This window comes from Magnolia sinica, chromosome 11, assembly GCF_029962835.1.
Source record: "Magnolia sinica isolate HGM2019 chromosome 11, MsV1, whole genome shotgun sequence".
Taxonomy (NCBI): domain Eukaryota; kingdom Viridiplantae; phylum Streptophyta; class Magnoliopsida; order Magnoliales; family Magnoliaceae; genus Magnolia; species Magnolia sinica.
This window is the reverse complement of record NC_080583.1, coordinates 8,716,509-8,741,541: the sequence shown is the minus strand read 5'-3', so window position 1 is coordinate 8,741,541 and position 25,033 is coordinate 8,716,509. Positions and strand designations below refer to the sequence as shown.

Here is a 25,033-nt window from a genome sequence, read left to right as displayed (position 1 = left end):
CCAGGTATTACAAGATCCTCCACACAGACGTTATCGACACCGTACTCGGGTTTCCATTTAGTACAAGTGGACCACACGTGGTCAGTGATCAAGACCGTTGATAGTTGGTCACACTATCAATATCCTAGCCATCAATCTTGATCTCTTTTTACAGCTAAATATGGACCGCTGCTGTTACTTATATTCTCAACCATCTATAATCCAGTCTCAAAATTGAAACCTTAGGATCATCCAATAGAGAAGAAATTTAAGGTGAAGTCCATCCATGGAGAGATCAAACTCATCAATGGTCTGGATGTATGAACATAGATAGCAGCTATGCAAACTGAAAACCAGAGTATACCATACATCTCGTTGGGTCGAGGACGTATAAATCCTCTTTGATTAAAACGACCCCAACGGCTATTTCAATAAAGCCAATCCACCAAAACCTTGGAAGGACCTCCTTAACATGTCCCACCTGCTGTATTTGGTATACTCTCTCCCCTTTTTATAACCCTTCAATCCCTACAACCCCTAGTGGGGAAAATCACAGATTTCCCTAAATAATCTCCTCCCTTCATCTCCACCATGCCCGATCACCATGGTCACGGTAATATCAACATCAACGGTGGCGATGCAGTCATCGACATCATCAAGCCGTCCAATTTCACAGGCGGGCTGGAATTCACCAATCTAACGTACTCAGTCACGAAGAAGCTGAAGGTGGATGATAAGTGGACCACACAAGAAGTGGACCTGTTGCACCAGATCACCGGCTATGCACCGAAGGGATGTGTAACTGCGGTGATGGGGCCCAGTGGGGCTGGGAAGTCTACATTCTTGGATGGATTAGCGGGCAGGATTGCGAGTGGGAGTCTCAAGGGACGGGTGTCGTTGGATGGAGCTGAAGTCGGGCCCAGCTTGATTAAACGGACATCTGCATACATAATGCAAGAGGACCGGCTTTTCCCGATGCTGACCGTTTACGAGACGCTGATGTTCGCTGCGGATTTCCGACTCGGGTCCATCTCACGGGCTGATAAGCGGCAGCGGGTCGAGAAGCTGATCGAACAGCTGGGATTGGCGGTATGTGATTCAAAATTCAGTTCTTGGTTAGATTCATGGGACATGATGCAGTACTGATCAAAGTTATCAGTATCCAATCAAGATCCGACGGTGATAAGAACATGGGCCCCACTTGCTTTGATTTTTCAAGATGCGGTGGGGCCCACTTGGGCTTTCATAAAATTGCTCCATCTAACTCACTGACTACCTCTTTGATGGATATGGCCCATCAAAATTCAATTTCTGATTGACCCAAATCATTCTAGGATAGAACAGCCCAAAATTGATCTGAATCGTCCATAACGGGACACCTTTGTGGTGGAGTAATAGGGGCATCAGAACCGCTAATTTGTCCATGTGGGGCCACGTTGTGGGAATCCTGACCGTTGATATGAAGGAACCTAACAAGGATTGGGTGATACCCAATACAGTTGAAGATTCTTACATTCGATTAGTGGCTTAAAAATAGATTGCAAGGACAAAAACAGTATCTCATGGTTAGCATAATCGGATATGGAATAGTTTTGGGATATCCCACATCCACCGTTGGGCAAATCATATCATCGGTATGGATCACTGGATCATGGGCCCTGCTTATAATTAAAAAAAAATGGACGCTTGTGATGCAGCAGGACCTTATAATTCCTCTTGGACAATATCACCAATAACAGTTCCCCGCTGTAGGATGTTGATCAGGCCATTGGGAAATTTCTATTTGCAAGTTCTCTGCTCTATATGAAATGGTCCATCCAAGAAGTGGGCCAGGGCCCGGGTTAACAGCGACGGCCACAGACAGTGGAGATGGTTTTATTCACAACTAAAACACGATATCATCTCTAATTCACGATTTGTGTGGCTAGATTTGTTCTTGTTTGGCTTGGTTAATCTAAATTTGAATCATCTGTTGCAGACATCTCAGAACACTTACATCGGTGACGAAGGGACCCGTGGTGTGTCCGGTGGGGAGCGGCGCCGGGTCTCAATCGGTGTCGACATAATCCACGGGCCCCCATTGCTCTTCTTGGATGAGCCCACGTCGGGCCTGGACTCCACCAGTGCTCACAGTGTCATCGAAAAGGTGCATCACATCGCCCGTGCTGGTAGCACCGTGATCCTCACCATCCATCAACCGTCGTATCGAATTCAGATGCTCCTTGACCACCTTGTAATACTTGCACGCGGGCAGCTTATGTTCCAAGGGTCCCCCAAGGACGTGCCCCGCCATCTCGGCCGCATGGGCCGCAAGATCCCTAAGGGGGAGAACGCGATCGAGCACCTCCTAGATGTGATCCAAGCATATGATCAATCTGAACTAGGCGTTGAAGCATTGGCCGATTTTTGCCTCACAGGGTTAAAGCCACCACCCATCACAGACGAGGAGCTGTCGATGATATCATCGGTAATGCAAACACCATCTCCTTGGCCACCGCATCATGGGGAGACTCCACACAATCGGGCATTAGGAGCTGGTGATGGAGGGAGATCGGGCAAGCGACTCCACCTCTCGGCGGGGAATGGGACCCAGAGGGTATCCACCGATTTCGATCGTAGCGTTAGGAGCCCGTGGGGCTCATCATCCAGGTCTCCATGGAGTGGGAGCCAGAAAGGGATCTTGGAGACACTGAGTTTCACTTCTTCCAGGCAAGGGCGCGGCCAAAAGATGCAAAATCTACCCGTCAATCAGAAAATGCAAAATCCACCCAGGTATGTGATTCATTCATATAGGTAGATTAACAATTTATGTGATTCAAAAGAAAAAATAAAAAAATAAAAAATAAAAAATTGTAAAGTTTAAATGGTGTATTTGGATACTGAAAATCGAAAAAGAAATTAGATTATCTTAATTAAGACGAGTCATTATTTGAATAGATAAAAAATAATAAATTCCGCAAAGTAATCATTAACCTTACCTATAGCAAAATACAAAATAACAATTATCTAATCAATTTACTTGCTATCCAAACAACACCTCTTTTATAAAATCTATTAGGTTATGCCGTGGATCCAAACAAGCCCTAAGGTTCTGCTTGGATGACAATGAAAAACCATCCCAACTCATTTCTCCTCGACAAGCATGCTTGATGCCTCAACCCATTTCCTCACTATTATGGCTCATGCGAAGAATGGGTGGGTTTGATTTTTCAATGAGGGTATGGTCACATGACGGACGTCACACCCAATGGACAGTATGGACGGATTCTGAACAAATGCAACACTATGTCTGTTGGTGGTAGATTACCGTCTCTGAAAATCATTTTTGTGCTGAGATTCATTTTACAAACTGCATGATCGCATGGGCACAAATTATAGAAAATGATAGAAGGACATCATTCAAATTGATCCTAAGAATTTAGAAAGGGCGTGGAAGAGTCCTCGTGACTTATAAGAGTCCCACTTCGACTTGGTCTCAGTCGGACCTGATCGGGTTCCACACCATGAGTCACCTGGAGGAGGCACCCCTGACTCAGTCAAGTAGGGCGAGACATGAGTCAACCCGAGACCAGACTACCAACTCACTAGTCAATGATGACATTAATGGCTTCTATATCAATTAGATGTTAAAAATGCATTCCGTGGTACTGACAGCAACAATCAATACAAGCTTGGACTTTCTAGATTATACCTTTGTTGGTTGGTTACAATTCAACTAGCTTGACATGTGCTTCTGTCACTATATCTCGAATGTTGCAGTGCTTCGCCGGGGTATTATACGTATTCCAGCGAGATACTTCCCGGCACTCCGACCCCTCACAGCAGCGACTACACTGTCAATGAGAACGATTACCTGACCCCCAGCATCTCTGCCAAGTACAACGGGGCCCGCCACCATCTTGGTCCCAAGTTCTCCAACTCATTCTTCCCCGAGATATGGGTCCTCATTCGCCGCAACTTCATAAACATCCGGCGCACACCGGAGCTTTTCCTCTCCAGGCAAATGGTCCTCACAGTCATGGGCATCATGATGGCAACCATGTTCATTAACCCAAAGGAGAACATGCAAGGGATTACGAACCGCATCAGCTTCTTCATCTTCACCGTTTGCCTCTTCTTCTTCTCGTCCAATGACGCCGTCCCTGCCTTCATCCAGGAGCGCTTCATCTTCATCCGCGAGACCTCCCACAATGCCTACAGGGCCTCTTCCTACACCATATCAGGCCTCATCACCAACCTCCCTTTCCTTGCCATCCAGGCGGCCACATACGCAGCGATCGTGTGGAAGGCATTGGGCTTAAGCGGAAGCTTCCTCTACTTCTGGCTCGCACTGTATGCCTCCCTGCTGTCCACCAACTCATTCGTGGTCTTCATCAGTTCTATCGTGCCAAACTACATACTGGGTTATGCCGCGGTGATCGCCTTCACCGCCCTCTTCTTCTTGTTCTGCGGTTACTTCTTGAATAGCCACGATATTCCGGGATGGTGGAAATGGATGAACACAGTCTCAACAATGAAGTATCCATATGAAGGGCTCTTGATGAATCAATACCGAAATAACAATACCTTTGCGTTTAATCTCAATGGAGAGAGAGTGAACGGCACCTCCATCTTAACGAAGATGGCGATCCGCACTGAAAAGATGGAGAAGTGGAACATGATCCTGTATCTATTGGGGTGGGCCGTCTTGTATCGGATATTGTTTTATTTGGTCCTCCGCTTCGCCTCGAAGAATCAAAGGACGTAAAGATCATAAAGCTAGGTTGCTATAATTTCCATTTTCTCTATAGACATTGTTTTTTTACATTTGAACTGTTTGGCATGTTGTTGAGAATCTTGTTGGTGGTAAGAACACTCACACCAAGTTCCTTAGGTAGATTTTGTGTGGCTGTATTTGGGAAAGAAAAAATACTGTGTAATCGACTGAATTAGTTGATATTAATACATGCCTCTACTTTAAATCAGAAGGCATTGATTTAAATGGTAAGGGATAGTTCATAATTCAAATGATTGAAGCTTTATAAATGGGGGGAGTAATCAGTAGGGGGAGTTTGCTTGCACCAAGTTTCCTCAATTTTGGACTGAGAATGAAATTTATGATATTTGGTGCGACCAAACGCACCCCAAATCTTGCATTGTGATTATGATATAGAAAGCATTGCATCATGGGTGTGACGATTTTGGGTGGGGTGTCAGGGAATGTTCATTATCATCATCATCATCCAAGCCATATCCCTATTAATCGGGGTTGGCTACACGAATCCTTTCCCCTGTTCCCTCTATCTAGGGCCATAACTTCAGTTAGACCATAGGTCTTCCAGTCTTTTCTTACTACTTCTACCCACGTCCTTTTGGGCCTTTGCCCTACCCTTTTAGGGCCTTCAACAAAATTTGGATAAATCCTCTTTTCGATCAATTCGGTAGAATGTCTGGGCCCACAAAAACAAATGGGCAATTGAATTGTCATTGTCATCATCCAAGCCTTATCCTAACTAATTGGGATTGGCCACAAGAATCCTTTTACGCCGCTCCCTCTATCTAGGGCCATAACTTCAGTTAGAGCATAGCTCATCCAGGCTTTCCCCCGCCCTTTTAGGGCCTTCAACAAAATTGGGGTAAATCCTCTTTTCTAGAGGTTTGGTGGGACGTCTGGGCCCCACAACAACAGATTAGAAATTGAATTGTCATTGTCATATGGAGGTCCACCCTGGAACTTGAACGGTGGGATTTCTTCGTTTCTTTCCCAAATAGAAAGTGGGGCGGAATGTAGATCAAAGTATTGGAATGACTTGTTTTTTTAGATGGGGGAACGTTTGAATAAACAACTGAATCGAGTCATAAACATTCAGTTCAATCAAGGCAAATGATAAAATCACAGTTGCTTTTAGTGTTCAAAATGAGTTTCAACTCCAGCATGAAAAAGAACACAATTGCAGTTTGCAGTATAGTTGCAAGATGCAGCCAACAGATCATGGCATGGAGCAGGTAAACACCTGCAAGTGGGAGTGGCGGTGTGAGTCCAAAGCATGTTTCGAAGTGGGAGTGGCATCTAGTTAGGTGAATCCTGCAACTAAAGATTTGGAGCCTAGCTGAGTGAATATGAATACTGATGAAAGTGCAGGATGATTTCAAACACATGGGTGCTGATATTTGTGCAGGTGGAACTTCAACAACATGGGAGACTGTGACATGTACATAAGCTACCTTATACATGTGTTGTGTGTGGGCTTAAGCAAAGCAGTATCCAATGAATGACATCAGAGCATAGAAAAATTCCCAAACAGCTTGTATTATATCCAAAGAAAAGGATCTGCTTAACAAAACCAATATACTGCAACCTAACACAAGATGCCAAACTATAATCTTACTTGAGACTTGGAAGCTTGCAACAACAGTAATTTTTAGTGAGACATGAGATAGAATCTAACATCGAAGTTACAGACCGATTGAAGAATGAGAGTGAAATGGAAGACCAGCTTCTCCATGAAAAAAATTCTCACTTTTAATCTTTGTCTGCATCTTCGATTTCTTCATCCTCTGGTACACCTCGAAGATAAAGAACATTGTTGCATCTGTGTAATACAGTAGAGACGAGGTAACAGCCCATATGAATGTGAGGCAGAGATTGGATGTGTAGTATGAAAGCTAAACACGGCACACATGCAGCTCAAATTAAAACCATCGAAGTCATGGGACCTAATGTGGTTAGGTCATTGCCCCAAAACCATATTTGATTAGGACGATCCTAATCTCTGATTAATCGATAGACGATGGACCATCTTTCATCTCAACTGCCTGCAAGATGTCCACCAATCAATCAATTATGACGTCGGTTTTTGTGTAATCTTTTGTTTACGACCCATCAGAGTGTGGCCCATGATTTGGACAGTTTGAGTTGAATTGCATATGTGTCACAGGTAAAATTTCCGAGTGCATGCATATGAACCATCACAATTGGCCAGAGTATCAAAGTTTCTCTTTTAATAATATCATACACCATAGATAGACTGGGCAAATATTTTTATTGAAGGGAAATGTGCATTGGTTGATGTTCAGGCACGTACCCTGTAGCACAAAGATCTGTATACAGATAGTTGAACCCTGCTAAGGCCACTATGCTAGTTCACACAATGCAAGATCCAGGCCATTCATCAAGTGGCCACCATGTATTTTCATGGGCTGAATATCTGGCAGGTCCAGTCACCTGGCGGGCTCAATGTGCCTATTGAACATGGGCTCTTGATTAATTACTTTCTCACTGTCCTCATTTTTTTTCCTCATATGCTTGTGATTCACCTGATACACGGACCAGCATGGTTCCTGTGGCATGACGCATAGTGGGTCCTGCCTGATGAATGGCCCAGATCTCACTCACATGCCCCATTAGGATGTGAGCGGGATCCAAAATCCTACTCAAGCCTGAGGTGAAGATTTGAAACCTCCAACTCATGGCATGTGCAAAATGAAACTGTAATAGGAATGGTTACAATAATTTGGATTTGTATAAACATCTTACCAAGAACCAAAACAGAAAGAACTTATGTTGTTAGAGGCAGTTACCTTATCAGAATTTCTCCAAGATTTCCCGTAAATTGTCCATCAATGTATTCTTCAGTATTGGCCAGCTGCAGGAAAAGACCAAAACAGTAAATAATATTAGGTAGAATGACTGATGGGGACATCACGCGCACACGCGCACTCACGCCGCCACTCCTACGCACGTACGTACGTAGATGGAGGACCCCACCATCGATCTGCCTCGATGACGACGTCCAGGGAGGGCCTCCTAGCTAAAAGTCAAGTTTTGGTTCAGAAAAGTGGCCCAATAGTCAAGAAAAGCCCACCATGAGATCTCATGATCGTGGCCCACTCGTCAGATTGGTTTTATATTTTATGTTTTGCTTATTGTTATTATTTAGAACATCATGAACGCTTTAGATTTCCTCGTTTGGTTTTTATTTTAGTTTACTTCATCGCCAAGTAATAGGTGTCGCACATGGTGCGAGTTTTTGGGTATAGGGTTCTCCCTATAAATAGGCACCCCTTGTAGTTCTTTTCATTCATTGAAGTTAATAAAAAAATTCCTGCTTTATTTTTCTGCTCTCTTCGTGAGTTGTGGAAGAATTCAAAAGTGGGTGCGAAGCCCTCCCTTTTCGAAGGGCTAACTACCGTGGTGCGAAGCCACATCGATCCCAATTCACCCCCATCTTCCATCATCTTTTTTTTCCATCTTCCCCCACCATCCATATGTCAAATTTGTCCTTTTGTTGCATCAGATTTCTTCATTGAAGCAGGTTTTCAGATTTCAGCCCGCAGGCGAGCTGAAACTTCGGCAGAGCACTACGTACAAACCGTACATCGGATCGAGCTGAAATTTGCAGAGTCCATCCTGGCCGACCGGGCCAAGGTGGCCTTTTTCTGAATAGTGGGCCCCACACACGTACGGCCGGGATCACACGCACGTCCATCTGGACCATTGTTGCTGTCCACACGCGGGATCATCTTTTGGTTCAGGTTTTTATCTTCTTTATCCTCTCATAGTCAATTTTTTCATGAATCCTAACCCTATATTACATGATCCCTAATTGATTTGCCCCTTTTTATTACCTTAGGGTTCCTTGAATTGAAATTAGGGAATCCCTTGGATTAGGGACTGATTTTTATGCATGAGTAGTTGATTTTATTTCCCTTTGACATTGTTTGGTTTATAATTTTATTGGTCCAGTCCCCTGTGTCGGCTTGGACCCGCATAGATTCCCCTTTGATTGAATGTTTGGATTTTCATGTGGGATGTGGAATTTGTGTGATTGTTTCGAATTGGTGTGATATAAGCTGCAATCTTGCATCAATTTAATTTTCATTCAGAAATTTGGAGACAGGGTTCTTTGGTGAATTGGAACTTTTAGGGTTTAGTTTGCTTGCTCCCATATTATCGAATTTTAACCGTGTTTAGGGTCCTCATAATTGGATTCATTTAACTATAGAATTTGGATGAGCCTAATCTTAAACAGTGAATTCCACACTTAGGCATTTGGTTTGCACCTCATTTATGACAACTTGTCACTCAACATGTGGACCTTATATATGGTTAGTTTTGAATGATCATGTGGGCAGAATATTTGAGTTTAAGGACTATAGACCCCCACGTTAGTCCATTGGTGACATCCAATCGATGTTGATTGAGGTCACTAATAAGGATTGGTGAGACAATTAGGTGATGTCAGGACACCCACCATGAGGGACTACGACCCTATTTTGGGGGTACAACATGGGCTGGACAAACCTTCCTTGCGGTAAGTATTACTACGAGGCATTTACATTAATGATTTTTAAGGATTTTCTCGATGTACCAAGATCCCCTTGAGAGTACTATGTCACATTTTTAAGGGTCACGGAATCTGCAACAAGGTAGTTGCCCCACTTTTTATAGGTTCCACCAGCCAGTGCACTCTGATTATCACTGAAAATTTCGAGCTGTCCTATGTCCTCCCATAGGCCGAATTGGCAAATTGGACACCAATACCTGCAACTAGCTTGGTGAGCATCAATTAATGGGCATTGCCTTTTGGACCGGTTAAATTTTGGAGGTTCAATATTGGGGGCTTTATGTACCATGTAGCCCGGAACTCAGTGACGTTTATACATCTTAGGTCCGGACCGTAAAATGTAAACATAGTTGGACTGTAAGGAATTTCTCTATGGGTATTGGTCCATCATGCTGGGGATCTGTAATTCAGGGCGAATAATTCGTCTTTCTTTACCATCACATAACATTTGATTTTTGAACGGCCAATTTGAGGCGATTTTTCCACTTTGGGGCCCACCTGGTGAAATTTTCTCCCACGGTTATTACCTTCTTAGGTCAAGAAAACTTATCCATACACCCATCCCGACCCATTTTCGGAACCACTGATACCACTCTTTCCACTTTTTTCAAGACTCTACCTTCCATACCACTTTCTCACCATTTTCCAACCTCTACTCCTACAACTGCTCAAAATGATCGGGCGTATTGTCCATACCACCATTCCCGACTCATTTTCCAGCCTCTATCTCCCATACTACCTTCTCCACCCTATGGCCATGAGTGTCCGGATCCATTTTTGGCTCGGCCTCGAGGCGGTTGGTTACTTTCAAACGCATTGCCCTCTCCACACCGACTCCTTTCAGACTTGGTCCCCAACCCTGATACTCAGGATGGGAATTTAACTTCGTTTAACTTGGACTTGGGAAACTTTGGAAACGTCCGAACGAATTCACGCCTCCTAGTATTTTTTGAAATGGATACACTAGTGTTTTATTCGTTTGACGTCAGGATGTTTCTAAAGAAATATTTTGGGAGGAAAATGGCGAATCAAGAAAACCCGCATAGCAACGACCACTAAGGAAATGGATACCCCTATTTCTATTGATATATGCCACTCAGAAACCTTGAAAATCCCGTTTGGTTTATAAAGTTACTATGGCAACCAAAACCCCGAAGATGTGGATTTGGCATAGGGTCTCTTGATGGTCTGTATAAAAATTGTATTCATTGAACTCATCAAATTTCAAATTGTCTTTGTTTATGTTATTTGGAAGTATATAAGTGGTGCAACACCTTGCGAGTCTAACTCTACAATGGTTTCATCCGTCGAATTCATTCATCTTCAATGTTATGAATTTCTCATTATATTGTCATTTTGTGATTTTGGCACAGTTCATGATCAAGCACTTTTGATTTGGGCCAGTGAGTTGCAATCACAGATCCCAAGTGAACCTTCATCCAGCTTTATTGGTTATTGAACTCCTATGCCTTTCACGTACAAGGGTCTTTGTTAAATTGGTCCCCAATGATTTGCAACAGGGCACTTTATCCAACTACATTGGTCATCTACGAGTAAATCTTTTGGTCCGATCTTACCTCTTAGGTTTGGTCCATTTCTAATATCCAGCTATATACATACCTAAATACCCTTATTAGTAGGCTCTGATTGACTCGGGATCCTTGATTCTGAATTTTTATCTGAGTATATAATTCTTTGAATTGTTGGTTTATAATTTGTTGTCATTATTTTTTGTCCTCAGGATTTCCCATTTGATGGAATGTTTGGATTTTTTTTGATTTGATTTGGTTTGTTATTATTTGCAGAGATGGTTACGAGTTCCAGAATCCAAGAAATCCCATGCACTAACTGATTGCTGCTTCTTAAACGTATGTGCATAGATGGAGGACCCCACCATCGATCTGCCTCGATGACGACGTCCAGGGAGGGCCTCCTAGCTAAAAGTCAAGTTTTGGTTCAGAAAAGTGGCCCGATAGTCAAGAAAAGCCCACCATGAGATCTCATGATCGTGGCCCACTCGTCAGATTGGTTTTATATTTTATGTTTTGCTTATTGTTATTATTTAGAACATCATGAACGCTTTAGATTTCCTCGTTTGGTTTTTATTTTAGTTTACTTCATCGCCAAGTAATAGGTGTCGCACATGGTGCGAGTTTTTGGGTATAGGGTTCTCCCTATAAATAGGCACCCCTTGTAGTTCTTTTCATTCATTGAAGTTAATAAAAAAATTCCTGCTTTATTTTTCTGCTCTCTTCGTGAGTTGTGGAAGAATTCAAAAGTGGGTGCGAAGCCCTCCCTTTTCGAAGGGCTAACTACCGTGGTGCGAAGCCACATCGATCCCAATTCACCCCCATCTTCCATCATCTTTTTTTTTTTTTTTTCCCATCTTCCCCACCATCCATACTTCGAATTTGTCCTTTTGTTGCATCAGATTTCTTGGTTTTCAGATTTCAGCCCGCAGGCGAGCTGAAACTTCGGCAGAGCACTACGTACAAACCGTACATCGGATCGAGCTGAAATTTGCAGGTTTTGGAGTCCATCCCTGGCCGACCAGGGCCAAGGTGGCCTTTTTCTGAATAGTGGGCCCCACACACGTACGGCCGGGATCACATGCACGTCCATCTGGACCATTGTTGCTGTCCACACGCGGGATCATCTTTTGGTTCAGGTTTTTATCTTCTTTATCCTCTCATAGTCAATTTTTTCATGAATCCTAACCCTATATTACATGATCCCTAATTGATTTGCCCCTTTTTATTACCTTAGGGTTCCTTGAATTGAAATTAGGGAATCCCTTGGATTAGGGACTGATTTTTATGCATGAGTAGTTGATTTTATTTCCCTTTGACATTGTTTGGTTTATAATTTTATTGGTCCAGTCCTAGCCTGTGTCGGCTTGGACCCGCATAGATTCCCCTTTGATTGAATGTTTGGATTTTCATGTGGGATGTGGAATTTGTGTGATTGTTTCTGAATTGGTGTGATATAAGCCTGCAATCTTGCATATCATATTTAATTTTCCATGTCCTGCATCAATGACCAAAGATCCCCTGCTTATAAGCATCGGGTCATGAAAATCCCGGTCTAAATCTCTCTCTCAAAAAAATAATAAAAATAAAATAAAAAATCCCAGTCTAAATTAATGTCCGAAAAAGAACCCAGTTTTATGATAGGTATTAAAGAGCCCCCGCCATACACTTCCGTTAATTGAGTTCCACGTTTGCCCTCATGGCAGAGCAAGAGTCTTGAAGAAATGGAAAACATTTGGGATACCTTGCACTAGGCACCTACTTGGGGTGCCATCTCTAACATGAGGGAAACGACTTAATGTGCATGAAATCTGCCCCATCCATCAGGATCACCACCCCTCGTTTGTCCTTGATCCCAAAAATCAGGTGATTCAACACTAAGGTGGGCCACCCAAAAAAATTTATACCTAAAACCTCTAAATTACATGTTATGGCCCACTTGAGTTTTGGAAATATTGTGATTTGGGGCAATTCCTTCATCATGATAAGGCACATTAGATGAATGGATTGAATGGCATATAAACACCACAGTGGGCCGTACTCAAAACTAATGATTAGCATACCGTCCCAATTGTTTGCTATGTTGTGCCTACCTGAGTTTTGGATCATCACGATTTTGGGGTAAATGAATAACATGAGGCAGTGTGCCTGATGCACAGTGTGGATCTCATGAAAGTTCCACCTGTGGTTCTCAGTTTATGAAGGAAACCTTGGCAGGTACCTAGTGCAGTTCTGTGACGAATCACCTAACAAATCCTACCGCTCTTGTAAATCTGATACCTTTATGTTCAATCTGATCTGTTCGTCTAATGGTGTAAACCATTTATGTGATGTAGATTGAGATCTAGATGATTGGCTTATAAATGGGCAAAAGCTTTGTGAGAAAAAATGAATGATTAAAAAAGATTGACCAAAAACTAAATTCAACATAAGTAGTGTGGCTTACTGAGATAGACTACCCTGATTTTTGGGACAACTCACATACACTTTGGGATCCGCATGAGAAACAGTGCACGGGAGAAAAAGGAGAAGCGGAAACATCTCTTTACAAAATGAGGGGCTATTTGGTATCTCATACTGTAACTATCAATGACAGGCCATCATCACAAAATCTAGTCGATCGAGCAATACTAAACTCTGATTAATAAATATTTGCTTATTGGATTAGGACCGTTTGCTATTTTTTCATTTCAACCGACAACAGATGCCCACCAATTATCAAGTTAAAAATTAGGAAATTTTACAGAAGGGAAAAGGTTCTATGCGGTCGAGCTCATGGGAACTTCCCATGAGGTCGAGTTGTGTGGGCCCCACCATGATGTATGTCGAACATCAACACCGTGCATTTGATGGGTCCCCTTGAAATTATGGGATATCCCAAAAATCAACCGTATACGGAACTCAGGTGGGCCATACCATCTAAAATCATGTGAAGACATCCTAAAACATATAAAAGCACTTGGTGGGGCCCACCTGAAATTTGGATGCGTCTGAAACTTGGTCTAACCCCTCATCCAAGTGGGACACACATAATGGATGGGCTGGATTTGTGAACCACATCTCGATGGGACCAAAAAATAATTATGAATGTTTTAATGGAGGGCAACCCCTCTCAACTTTTGTATGTGGTGTGGCCCACACAAGTCACGGATTGACTTGATTTTTAAGCCCTAGGTCCACCATGGAATGGTGCATCTGACTAATGGGGTAGATGTTCGACACGCATCACAGTGGGCCCACACAACTCGACCTCATGGGAAGTTCCCATGAGCTCGAACGCATAGAACCTTTTCCCTTTACAGAAAACTATCTACTTAATATAGAATTTACATTTAGGTACCTTTTTTCAAAAAGGTTTTCAATAAGCTATCTCATGAATCCAAGTAATGCTCATTAGAGTACCTTTGTTAGATTTCTTAACTGCGGTTCCGGGCAACCATGCAAGCAAAGGCGTTGGCCCCACCCTGATGTTTATGCAAAATCCACCCTGATCACCAAGTGCGTCATCCCTTATTAGGCCCAGGGCCCAAAAATCAGCTCCATCTGTGATTCGCGTGGACGACACAATTGGAAACAGTGTACAAAGAAATAGTCACCCTTCAAACTGTTTCCCTTGGTGTGGCCCACCTGAATCTCATATGGGCTTGATTTTTGGGCCCGAGGCCTAAATTTTGGTGTGGCTTCTAATGATTGGAGTGGATTTCATATATCATCATGGTAAGCCCTGTAAAACTCAAGGGTGAACGTCTCTCTTAACTACTTCCTTAGGTGTGGTCCACCTAAATCACGGGTTAACATGATGTCTTGGCCCTGAGTCTAATGGTTGAAGTGGATCTCATAAATACATCAGTGGATCTCGTCAAAAATCAAGGTGGGGCATCACATGAAATTCCTTTTTTTTTATTTAATACATCAACTAAAATATCTGGTTTTTAGGAACAATTGTGAGAGGGATGCTGCCCTTGATTTTTGGCAGGGCCCACTGTGATGTGTGTGTAAAATCCACTCCGACCAGTAGATATGTAATCCCACGTTAGGTACAGGGAAAAAACATTAGATTGACATTTGGATTCAAGTGGGCCACACCAAAGGAAACAGTTGGGAGAAAGATGTCCACCCTTTAATTTTTACAAGATCTACCGTGATGATTATATGAAATTCACTCCAACCATTAGATGTGACACGAAAATCTATGCCTGGGGCCCAAAAATCAGCCTCATCCATGATTCATATGGACCACAACAAGGGAAATGGTTTGGAGGGTGTGTGTTGCCCTGTACACTATCTCCAATCGTGTGGTCCACTTGAATGGCGGATGGATTTGAGTTTGGGCTCTGGGCCTAACAGAGGGTGGTTGGGGTTTATTTCATATAAACATCACTGTGGGGCTCACCTGAGCCGCAGACTCCTTTGCACACATGGGCCCACCTGATACGCAGGTAATAAATCTAATGGATGGGACTCTAATGATAATTACTTATATTAATGAGGTAGCTTATTGAAAACCTTTTTGAAAAAGGTACCGGAACTTAAATTCTATATTAATTAGGTAGTTTTTTTTTTTTGTAAAATTACTTAAAAATTAGTGGTTTTAATTTGGTTTATGATCCATCAATATTTTTTTTTAAAGACAATTCAATTTATTAGGGCCAAAGGCCAAAAAGAGAGAAGCTATACAAAGCATACAGAAAAAGCAAAGAAAACAAACAAACATAAAAGGAAAATGCAAAACCCCAACTCCAAACTTAGAACAAATCAAGGCGCCCACTCAGATAACAATGAAAACACCCTGTAATAGGAGCAAACAAAGCATCAATCAATGTAGGCATAACCCACGAAACACCCGAAGATTGGAATATGCCTAACCACACAATCCTGGAGGAGCAGTGAATAAAAAGATGATCCACCGACTCCTCCGCACGATTCATCAAAATTAGGGCCCAAGATTTGAATGGTTCAATTTAAGTTACATGTATGCCATGTATACAGACTTAGGGCACGCGTACCAATCATCATACAATGGTTTTCTATCCTGCGGAATACGTAGTTACTTTAGAAACAATGGCGAGTGTATATTTGTAGAGTATGAGTGGGTTTTTATTTTGAATAACAGGCCCATGGTTCAATGATCTAGAACGTTGATATCAGAGGCCCATGATGGATGGCTCATGCACAAGATCTCCAAGGTTGAAGGTTTCCGAAATCCTGCATTTTATTGGTTGAATGTGAACTGCTTTTGGCTTTTCACGTCAAGCAAGGGTAAACGTGGAATAAAAATTGCTAAGCTGATAGAATTTAACAACAGGGGCTCTTTATACCAAACTTCAAAAGTAGGGGGCTTTTTTTGTACATTAATGAATACAGAAATTCTTTAGTCCCTAAACTTACACACACAGGGTTTTGGTCAGTATTACGTAATATTACTGTAGCTAGGACAAGCAATTAAAATCTAATACGACTCTATAATGAAGTGATAAAACTCAAATGTATTACCTGCAAGTTCATGTACGAATCTACTGAAACAAGGTAACCTGAAAGAAGCACATAAGATGAATAATATTTGGATTGAATACAGAAAAACATAAATATTGGTTACTTGTATTTGTGTCAGAACAAGGCAATTCTTTCCCAGTACATATGGCATGTGTGTATGAGGGTCGAATCATTGATTGTGCCGGTCTTACCGCAATGGGCCATAATAGGCTGAAACTCACATCCTATGCTTTCAGCTGTAGGATTTTCTTAGAGAAAATGGACAATCAATGGGACTTCAGTTAATATTTTCCTTACCCATTGACCTTTCCTCAAAGATAGCCTAAGCTTAAGCTCGGGATTGTCCAGTCTGTGTGATTTGGACTCTGGTCCATCTAAGTGGGAGCCTGTCAGGTGATTGGTTTGGTTCCCTTATCCATGTGCCACATTTACAAAATGCAGTTGCTGATGACTTGGATATGTGTAAGATAGCGAATGGGCTGCAACCAGGACAAGAAAATCATATTTTGGAATAGGCCCAGCACGATCAGTTCAAAATTTGGGCTCAAACTAGCAAAGGTCTGGCCCATTTGCATACCTAGATGTGTTTCATTCCATAATCAATGGCAACTGAGTACATGTATTGCTCTCCAAAAAGAAGCAAAACATCTCCAGACATGGCTTATAGATTCCATGACAAAATAAAATGTATTTTCTGAGAGTTAAAATAAAATGTATTTTCCCAACGGAATCATCTCAAAGCTGCTTGGACAGATGACAAACTGTATATCACGGGATGCACAAATCTTCGAATCTGCAAATTGAACAAGACTGTTTCTCGCATCTAGCATAACATGAATTTTGCAGCTTGGCAAGTGGTTTTTCTCCATTACTTTGCCACAATTCACAGATGGCCTGATTTATTGTTATTTCCACTTCTCATCCCACTTGTGCATCGGATGCCAGTTGGCTATCCCATTTGCATTTTGGCATCTGTCCAAACAAGTCCCCCAAACTATAGCAATGTAGTAACAATGAAATACCTTTGTATTCCATTCCCCACTTAAGCTTCGCAATGACAGGCTTCCCAGTAAGATTGTTCAAGAAAGGCTTCGGGTTGACAGGTGTCTGCAATTTCAAATGACTATCATCAAAACCAGCAAACTCTAAATAGCATTCATCATCTTAGCCTTCTCCAGAAGTTTGGGTCCAGCTTTTAAATTGTAATAAGCTTCTCAAACACTAATGCAACATCGAAGCTGGGAAATTACATCAAGCAATCAGTCCAGAGAATAGTGTTTTGTTTTCCAATCAACACACACACACACACACATGAAAGTGATGAATAATAGACAGGTGCATGGAGCACAAATGAGAAGAGGCAGAATGCTAAACATAAGAGAACTACATATTCAAGGGGAGAAAACATACAGATGCATGGGGCCACATCGTCTTCTCATATATGCTAAACATACAGATGCATGGGGCCACATTGTCTTCTCATATATGCTATCCTTTCCATGATCAAGAAATTGGAATACTCAAATTTTAACCTAGAAAACCTTTTTCTTCTCCCTTCTAATTGTGAAAACCATATATCTAGTGGATCCATCACTTACTCTCTCTTTTTAACACTTAAAGCAGACATTATTTATTTATTTATTTTTTTAACACACGCACCCGACACACACCCACGCACGCCGTAGTGGGATTTCACCACCTTTAGGTATCGAACCCAAGAACTCGTGTTGAAACTCCTCGGAGTACCACTGAGGCAAGGACTGGAACCCCTTAAAGCAGACATTGGATATAATCATCTATCTCTTTTTAATACTAAAAGCAGACATTGAATATAATCATTATCATTGTTAACACCTACATCCAAGTCCTTTTAGATCTTCCCCTCATTCTCTTCTCATGCCCTTCAATCCAAATCGAAGTTCCCTATCTTATTGGGGCCACTTCCTGCTGCCATAGATAGCACATCGCAAGCCATCTCAATTGGCTCTTCATCAACCACATAACCTGATAACCATAGGCAATCCACCACATATAAATCATCTACAGTAACTCATTTCTCAAAGGGCACACATCTGACCTGAAATGTTTTTTTTCTTGATCAATTGCTCGAATGCTGCTGAGCTAATGGGAATGCTTCATTCCAGTTGTAATGCAGCTAGAATGAAAAGGAAGAAACCATTTGCAGATTAGAATTAACGTAGAGAATTTTTTTAAAGGCTCACGGATCACCAGACTCAACGCATTGAGCCCTAGGGCTTTTGAAGGCATCACACCAATACAGATATGATTCCCATCACAGAAACTCAATTTTATACGACATATTCATCATCCATCTCATATGTATAGCCCTAGGCCATACTTATAGACTTTACAGAGTTTCCTTTTTCAACTCAAACATCTTTACTAATTAGAACACAATCTGATCTTTCTAAAATAACCGAAAAGAGATTACATAACTATTGATATTATTCTACTACTTGAAATATAGCATGCATGTTATGGGTATGGCTGCATACACAGTTGTATGATCATGCATTCATGTATGGTTTTTGCATACATGCCGTCTTATATCATAAGCATGTATAGTCTTATGCAAGGCTATCTAGATCACGAGTTGCTATGATACGGGAACATCTACATGGTATACTACTGGTGCAACCTGGTTATCATCAACCATCGCTCCTCATCAACCACCTGAGGCAACTAATAGCATAGTCCGTTAGATAACCAACAACTCGCCCCCATCACTATACGCATTTGTTATATCTTTCCTAGCATGCTTTGAAAGCAGTCTCGGGTTTGAGAGTTAATATGGCAAAGTCCAAAATGTTCGGGGTAAATATGGAGGAAGATGAGATAAAGAAATATGCAGATTTCTTTCGATGTTCGGCGGGTCATTTCTCAACCATGTTTGTGGGTCTCCTGCTGTGTATCGGAAAGCCTCCGAAGTCATTATTGGACAAGGTCATCGACAGATTTGGATCGTATCTCGCTAGATGGAAATGCAAATACCTATCTCTGGGCAGTCGACTCACCCTCATCAAGGCAGCGCTGTCGAATCTCCCTCTTTATTTCATGTCTCTGTTCAAATGTCCAGCGTCGACATTGGTAATACTATAAAGGCTTAGACGAGATTTTCTATGGCATGGGAAGGAAGACAAGAAAAAATTACACCTAGTCAGTTGGAAGGAAGTTTGCAAGCATATCCAAGAAGGATGGGCAGGCGTAAAAGATCTTAAAATTATGAATCAGGCTCTATTGGGAAAATGGACCTGGAGGCTAGGGACCGAGAATGAAACTCTTTGGAACAAGCTGGTCAAAAGTTATGTATGGGCGCTCAAAGGGAAGTTAGTGGATAAAGAATTCCTCCAACTACAAAGCTTCACCTCTTTGGAAAGGAGTATTGTCCACCACGGCGGAGGTTCTCAAAGGCACTGGTATCGCAATTGGAAACTGCGAACACACTTGTTTTTGGGAAGACATTTGGGTGGGCGATGAAGCACTTAGAGTCGCTTTCCAGCGTATTTTCCGTCTCACCCACAATCAATCCATCACAGTGGATGCCTGCTACGCGGTCCTTGGGGGAATAGTGGTGTGGAATCCGGTGTGCAAAAGAAATCTTCGAGATCGAGAGGTAGAAGAATATGTAGCACTCCTTAATCGTATTTACAACAGCAAACCGGATCAGTCCATCGCAGATAGATTAGTTTGGCGTCTCGACAAATCAGGAAAATTCTCGGTTAAGTCCCTCTACAGTTATATTGCTACCAATCCTCCTTCAATTGAAGAGGCTTCGTCACATCATGTTTGGAAATATCAAGTTCCCCAAAGATAGCAATTTTTAGATGGTTGGTTGGCAAGAAAAAGGGGCATGTTCATCAATAATATATGTTTATGTTGCATGGCAAATGAAGAAACAGTGGACCACCTCTTTGTCCATTGCCCGTTCACATACTGGATTTGGACAGAAATTCTATCTCGCTTTCAAGTTCACTGGACCTTTCCAAATTCAGCTCGTGGCTTGCTTCAGGCCTAGCATGGTATGAGGTGTGGAAAGCAAAGGTTTAAGCTTTGGAGAATGTCTCTCTTGGTTGTTTGGTGGGCAGTGTGGGAAGAAAGGAATGGGAGATGTTTTAATGGTATTTCGAACTCGTTTGAGGCTACTGTTCATAGGGTGATTCACTTTATAGTTGAGTGGGCCTCTTCTGTCGAAAAGCTTACGGGTTGTAATTTGCTCTTTTTAGAAGAGTAGCTGGTCGGCTATCTTAGCGGTCCAACTCTCCCTTTTCTTTCTGTTTTTCTTCTTTGCATCAATAAAGTTCTCGTTATCTTCAAAAAAAAAAAATCTTTCCCTGCATGCACCCCATCCTCATATGCATGTTTTCATATTATGTCATCATTTGTTTTCATACGGTCGAGAGTATCTTCAATATATTCTCCTCCTTCAACCAAATTCATTAATTGTGGATTGATATTCATGACATTGAAAAGAGCAATATTCCGGCCGCTCGCACTTAAAGCATGCAAAATGAGTGTTGTTTTTACCCCATCTTAGGTGTATTAGCCCCTCGTCCATAACCACCTCCCCTCGGGTTGGGGCTCGGCTTCATTGTTGGGCATTGGTCGATTGTCCCTCGACCTGTGTGAGGTCCTGTGACTACCTTATGTAAGGAGTTAGCATGTTGCCCCATCGTTGATAACTAGAGTTGGACATGAACCGAGCTAGCTCGGTTAACTCGCTCGGCTTATCTTGAAAGTTGGGTTCGAGCTGAGCTGATTTTTTGAGCTCAGAAAAATTTCAAGCCGAGCTCGAGTTGGCTCGGCCTGAACTCGACTCGATTCGGCTCGGCTTAGCTTGAGTTATAAGCTAATAATAATATATATATATATATAACTTAATTAATATATTATATTTTATATTATATATAATATTAAAAAAAGAGCCCGCTCGTATAAAAACTAAAAAGAAAACTTGAACTCGGCTTGAGCTATATATAACTTAATTAATATATTATATTTTATATTATATATAATATTAAAAAAGGGCCTGCCCGTATAAAAACTAAAAGGAAAACTCGAACTTGGCTCAAAGGCTCGAGCTTGGCTTGAGCTGGCCAGTCAGGCTCGAGGACCGAGCCGAGCCGAACTCGAATTGGGGTAGGCTGCTGGCCTAACCGAGCTGAGTTGTGCCAAGCTCGACTCAGTGTCTAGGTCTACGATCCTCGTGTGGCACCAAATCATCTTCCAAGTCCCTCATTAATTATCTCATCGGCTACCATATTCCAGATCATGGGAAAACATAGGGGGGTTGGCGATTTAGGTAACATTTGGTTTGATGTCATACTCGTGTATGCCCATCTGAATTGTGCAGAGATGTTATTAACAGAAAAAAAGTCCAAAAAAAAAAAAGCCAAAAAAACAGCAAAGATGATGAGGAACCATCAATAACAACATCAATATCGCCAGTTCTTTAACACAATTTTATCAAGAAATTATCCCAATATTTATGCTAACATTACTTGAATATTAGCTAAATAACTATATAATTATATTTAAAAGGTGAGCAATGTCCCCAATCCTTTTGAATGACACGTGGTATGCCCAATCCTCAATTGAGACGGTTCGTTCAATAGTACCATTGGGAGCAAGCCATGATGCTAGGATCACACTGATCAGATTATCCTATCTCTTTGAATGAGCCAAGTTGTTGCAACCGTCCACTGCTTACTAGTCACAGATCACATGGTCAGAATCATCAAACCAAAGTGCTACTTGGGAATCATAAGCAATAGAGAGTGGAATATATCAAATAGATGTTTTAAGATGATGATTTGAACTACCTTGTTCCTCTGCTCAATCTTGCCTGCCCATTTTCCATGCCATTGATCAGATGTTTATGATCGTCTAACGGTGTGATTTTCATCATGGGTTGCCCCTAGTTGTATTGGATGGTTCAGATCGACGATAGGCATCCCATATGGCATTTAGAAGATTTGGGGACATTGCTAACGTCCCCATAAGAACCCATACTAAAAACCTCAAACTAATTTTCATTTATAACAATTTTTTTACAAAGAATTTCCCAATAATATCCCAAAAAGTTCCGATTGGGAGCAAGCTTGACTTCTCGGTTTGTTTGCATCACTAACCTGAAGTCAAGCTCACATGTTTCAAGACTTTATCCTAGTAATCACCCAACCAAGAAGTTCCAATTGTGTTTGGATGCACTTTAGAATTGAATTGCTATAACTGGTTCAACTAAGTGAAATAATCAATTTATTTATGTTTATTGCCGAGGAAACATTTGATACTCTGGCCGAGTGTGAACAATGATACACATGCACTTGCTTTTGTACAAATGGTTCATGTATATATGTGTGTATGAATAAATAAAACTCTCTAAGACCTTCTAAATTATGCAACCAACTGCCGATATTTTACAATATTAGAACAACATCAAATTGCATGTTCGTAATCTCTGATTTATGGAGATTTGTTCGTTGAATCAGAAACAGCGATTGTACTTCATATTGACCGTCTATTAGACGTCGATTAATCAACCGGTCAAGGCACAATTAGACCGCTCAGATAGTTGGGCCACTATCTGAGCGGTCTAATTTGCTATACATGATTTGCCTAGACTGCTGTTTCCGAGTGCCTGCGTATCATCCATCACACTCCGCCCAAGTAACAAAGTTTTTCTCTTTTACTGCATTTCTCAGCACTTACAATGGAGAAGCAGCCCTCGAATCGCACTTACAAAACTTTCAAATCCAACTTGAAAGTAACGTAAATGCAATTTGGAGCATGAGCCAAGAGAATGCGATGATGGCGGGCCCCACCCAATAGTGGGTGGATCATGCCTGCAAGAAATCTCTCTAACCTAGCCATCATCGCCATTCCCAGCGGTAGGCCATCAAACGGCGCGCCATAACAAGACACACACACACAGAGAGAGAGAGAGAGAGATACCGTCATTGCAGTGGTATCTTATCTGTTCTTCTTCTTCTTCTTCTTCCGGGCTCTGGGTTTTAGGGTTTTGGAGAGAGAGAGAGAGGAATTATACGGAGGGGAGTTATTTGATACACGGCCGAGTGTGATGGTTGATACACAGACACTCAGATGCTATGCACGTGATAAATATAAACTAAAATTAAACCGATCAAATTGTGGGTCCTACTATAGTTATTTTATCTTCCAAATTTCAGATTGATTGATCAGCTCTAACCTCCGATACATGGGCAATAATGTTTTGAATCAGGGACCGTTGATTGTTTTTCATTTCTGTGTCCCCCAATTAAGAGATCAAAATCGTTGTCCGTTTTACGACCTATCTAACTCAGGACCCAAAAGTTGGATCGTTAGTTTAAATTAATTGTGTGCCACGTGTACAGTTCCTGAGTGCATGAGCGTCAACCATTACTCACTTACATATCAAAGTTTCTCTCGTTAGTGTTCGTCTTTCCTCAGTCGCAACTGGACGCGATTGCCTACTGACGCTGTCAGCAGCCAGGTGGCTACTGGACAGTGCTCTGTGGGACCCACCATGATGTATATGTTTTATCCACGACGTCAATCTATTTTTTCAGATCATTTTATGTTGTGAGCTAAAAGATTAGACAGATAAAATTCTTGAGTGGACCACACCACAAGAAAACAGTGGAGATTGAATGCCCACCATTAAAAACTTCCTAGGGCCCACTGTAATGTTTATTTTCCATTTAGCCTGTTGCTTAGGTAAAAAAAGGTCATGGATTAAGGGAAAAAATTAAATATCAGTTTCATCCCAGACTTTTGTGGCCCTCGAGAAGTTTTTAATGGTGGGGTCCAATCACCATTATTTCCAGTGGTGTAGTCCACATGAGATCTGGATCTGCCTCAGTTTTGTGATCATGCCCTAAAGTGATCTATAAAACTGGATGGACGGCCTGATTAAAACACACACGTCATGGTGTGGCCCACAGAGCACCCTCCAGTAGCAAATTACGTTGCTGCCACTGGGGCCCACATGCAGAGTTATCCAATGATCACAACCGTCCATGTTGTGGAGCCTATGTTATGTGGCCACTGTAGAAAAAAGGCCTAAAAATAAACGTACGATTGTGACCGACACTTTCCGTAGATAAAAATAGGACCTTTCGCGTGTGCCATAAAGCTCATGCATAGACCACACGTGTGCCAGCATGTCACTTGGGTGCAAGATCCAGTCCATCCATCAGATTGGTCCCACCTCTTACGTGCTTTTCCAACAATATATCTGGTCCACTTAGCGTGTGGGCCTTGAAATAGGTGGATGGGTTAGAAAGCTTCAGTACATTTTTTTATTTTTTATTTTTTGCGAACCGTGGCCTACCTGACCAGTGGATCAACCTAATTCTTCGTCTAGGACCTCGATACAGTGGTGCCATTCCGATGGATGGATTAGATCTCGGACCTATTGTGAATGTTAGCACGTCTGGTGTGTACATGAGCTTTGTTGCGCACACGTGTGGGCTTAGCAAACATCTCAAACTAGAGCAGTAAAAAGATGGACGGTTGAAATCGTCGGACTCGCCCGGACGGTTCCATTTCGTACTTTGATCAGTGTTTCATGTGGTGTGGTCCACTTGAGCTTTGGATCTGCTTCCTTTTACGAATGGACGGTGAGGATAAAACACGTACATACAGTGGCACCACAGAGTTTTGGCCACGTCATGCTACTGGCAA

General features: G+C 41.9%; 2 protein-coding genes across 5 annotated transcripts; one reads left to right on the top strand and one right to left on the bottom strand.

The window, feature by feature from the left end:
* Nucleotides 1-480: 480 nt before the first annotated feature.
* Nucleotides 481-4,813, top strand: LOC131218754 (ABC transporter G family member STR2-like). The gene is made up of 3 exons (XM_058213526.1): nt 481-1,068; nt 1,958-2,751; nt 3,739-4,813. Exons 1-3 carry the CDS (start codon nt 571-573, stop codon nt 4,724-4,726), a joined length of 2,280 nt encoding a protein of 759 aa, XP_058069509.1. The 5' UTR covers nt 481-570; the 3' UTR covers nt 4,727-4,813.
* Nucleotides 4,814-5,953: 1,140 nt separating this feature from the next.
* LOC131218753 (probable small nuclear ribonucleoprotein F) lies at nt 5,954-23,445 on the bottom strand. Of its 4 annotated transcripts, none has more exons than XM_058213524.1 (6): nt 23,300-23,445; nt 17,350-17,434; nt 16,328-16,365; nt 7,540-7,604; nt 6,480-6,551; nt 5,954-5,972 (listed from the first exon to the last, which is right to left on the bottom strand). In XM_058213524.1, the coding sequence occupies exons 1-5, from the start codon at nt 23,303-23,305 to the stop codon at nt 6,482-6,484; spliced, it is 264 nt and encodes an 87-aa protein (XP_058069507.1). In that variant the 5' UTR covers nt 23,306-23,445; the 3' UTR covers nt 5,954-5,972; nt 6,480-6,481. The 4 variants fall into 4 exon arrangements, with proteins under 4 accessions (XP_058069507.1, XP_058069506.1, XP_058069508.1 ...); XM_058213523.1 differs by lacking the exon at nt 5,954-5,972 and adding an exon at nt 6,025-6,043; XM_058213525.1 differs by lacking the exon at nt 5,954-5,972 and adding an exon at nt 18,186-18,331 and having other exon boundaries at nt 6,245-6,551; nt 23,300-23,382.
* Nucleotides 23,446-25,033: the final 1,588 nt, after the last annotated feature.

What these genes read in the sequence shown, in the direction of transcription:
- LOC131218754 (XM_058213526.1), top strand. Translation starts at nt 571, where the DNA reads ATGCCCGATCACCATGGTCACGGTAATATCAACATCAACGGTGGCGAT. An exon ending in TCGAACAGCTGGGATTGGCG is followed by an intron (nt 1,069 to 1,957) that starts GTATGTGATTCA and finishes CATCTGTTGCAG; the next exon opens with ACATCTCAGAACACTTACAT. An exon ending in AAAATGCAAAATCCACCCAG is followed by an intron (nt 2,752 to 3,738) that starts GTATGTGATTCA and finishes CGAATGTTGCAG; the next exon opens with TGCTTCGCCGGGGTATTATA.
- LOC131218753 (XM_058213524.1), bottom strand. An exon ending in ATTCGTACATGAACTTGCAG is followed by an intron (nt 7,605 to 16,327) that starts GTAATACATTTG and finishes CTTTTCCTGCAG; the next exon opens with CTGGCCAATACTGAAGAATA. An exon ending in CTTGGAGAAATTCTGATAAG is followed by an intron (nt 6,552 to 7,539) that starts GTAACTGCCTCT and finishes TGTATTACACAG; the next exon opens with ATGCAACAATGTTCTTTATC.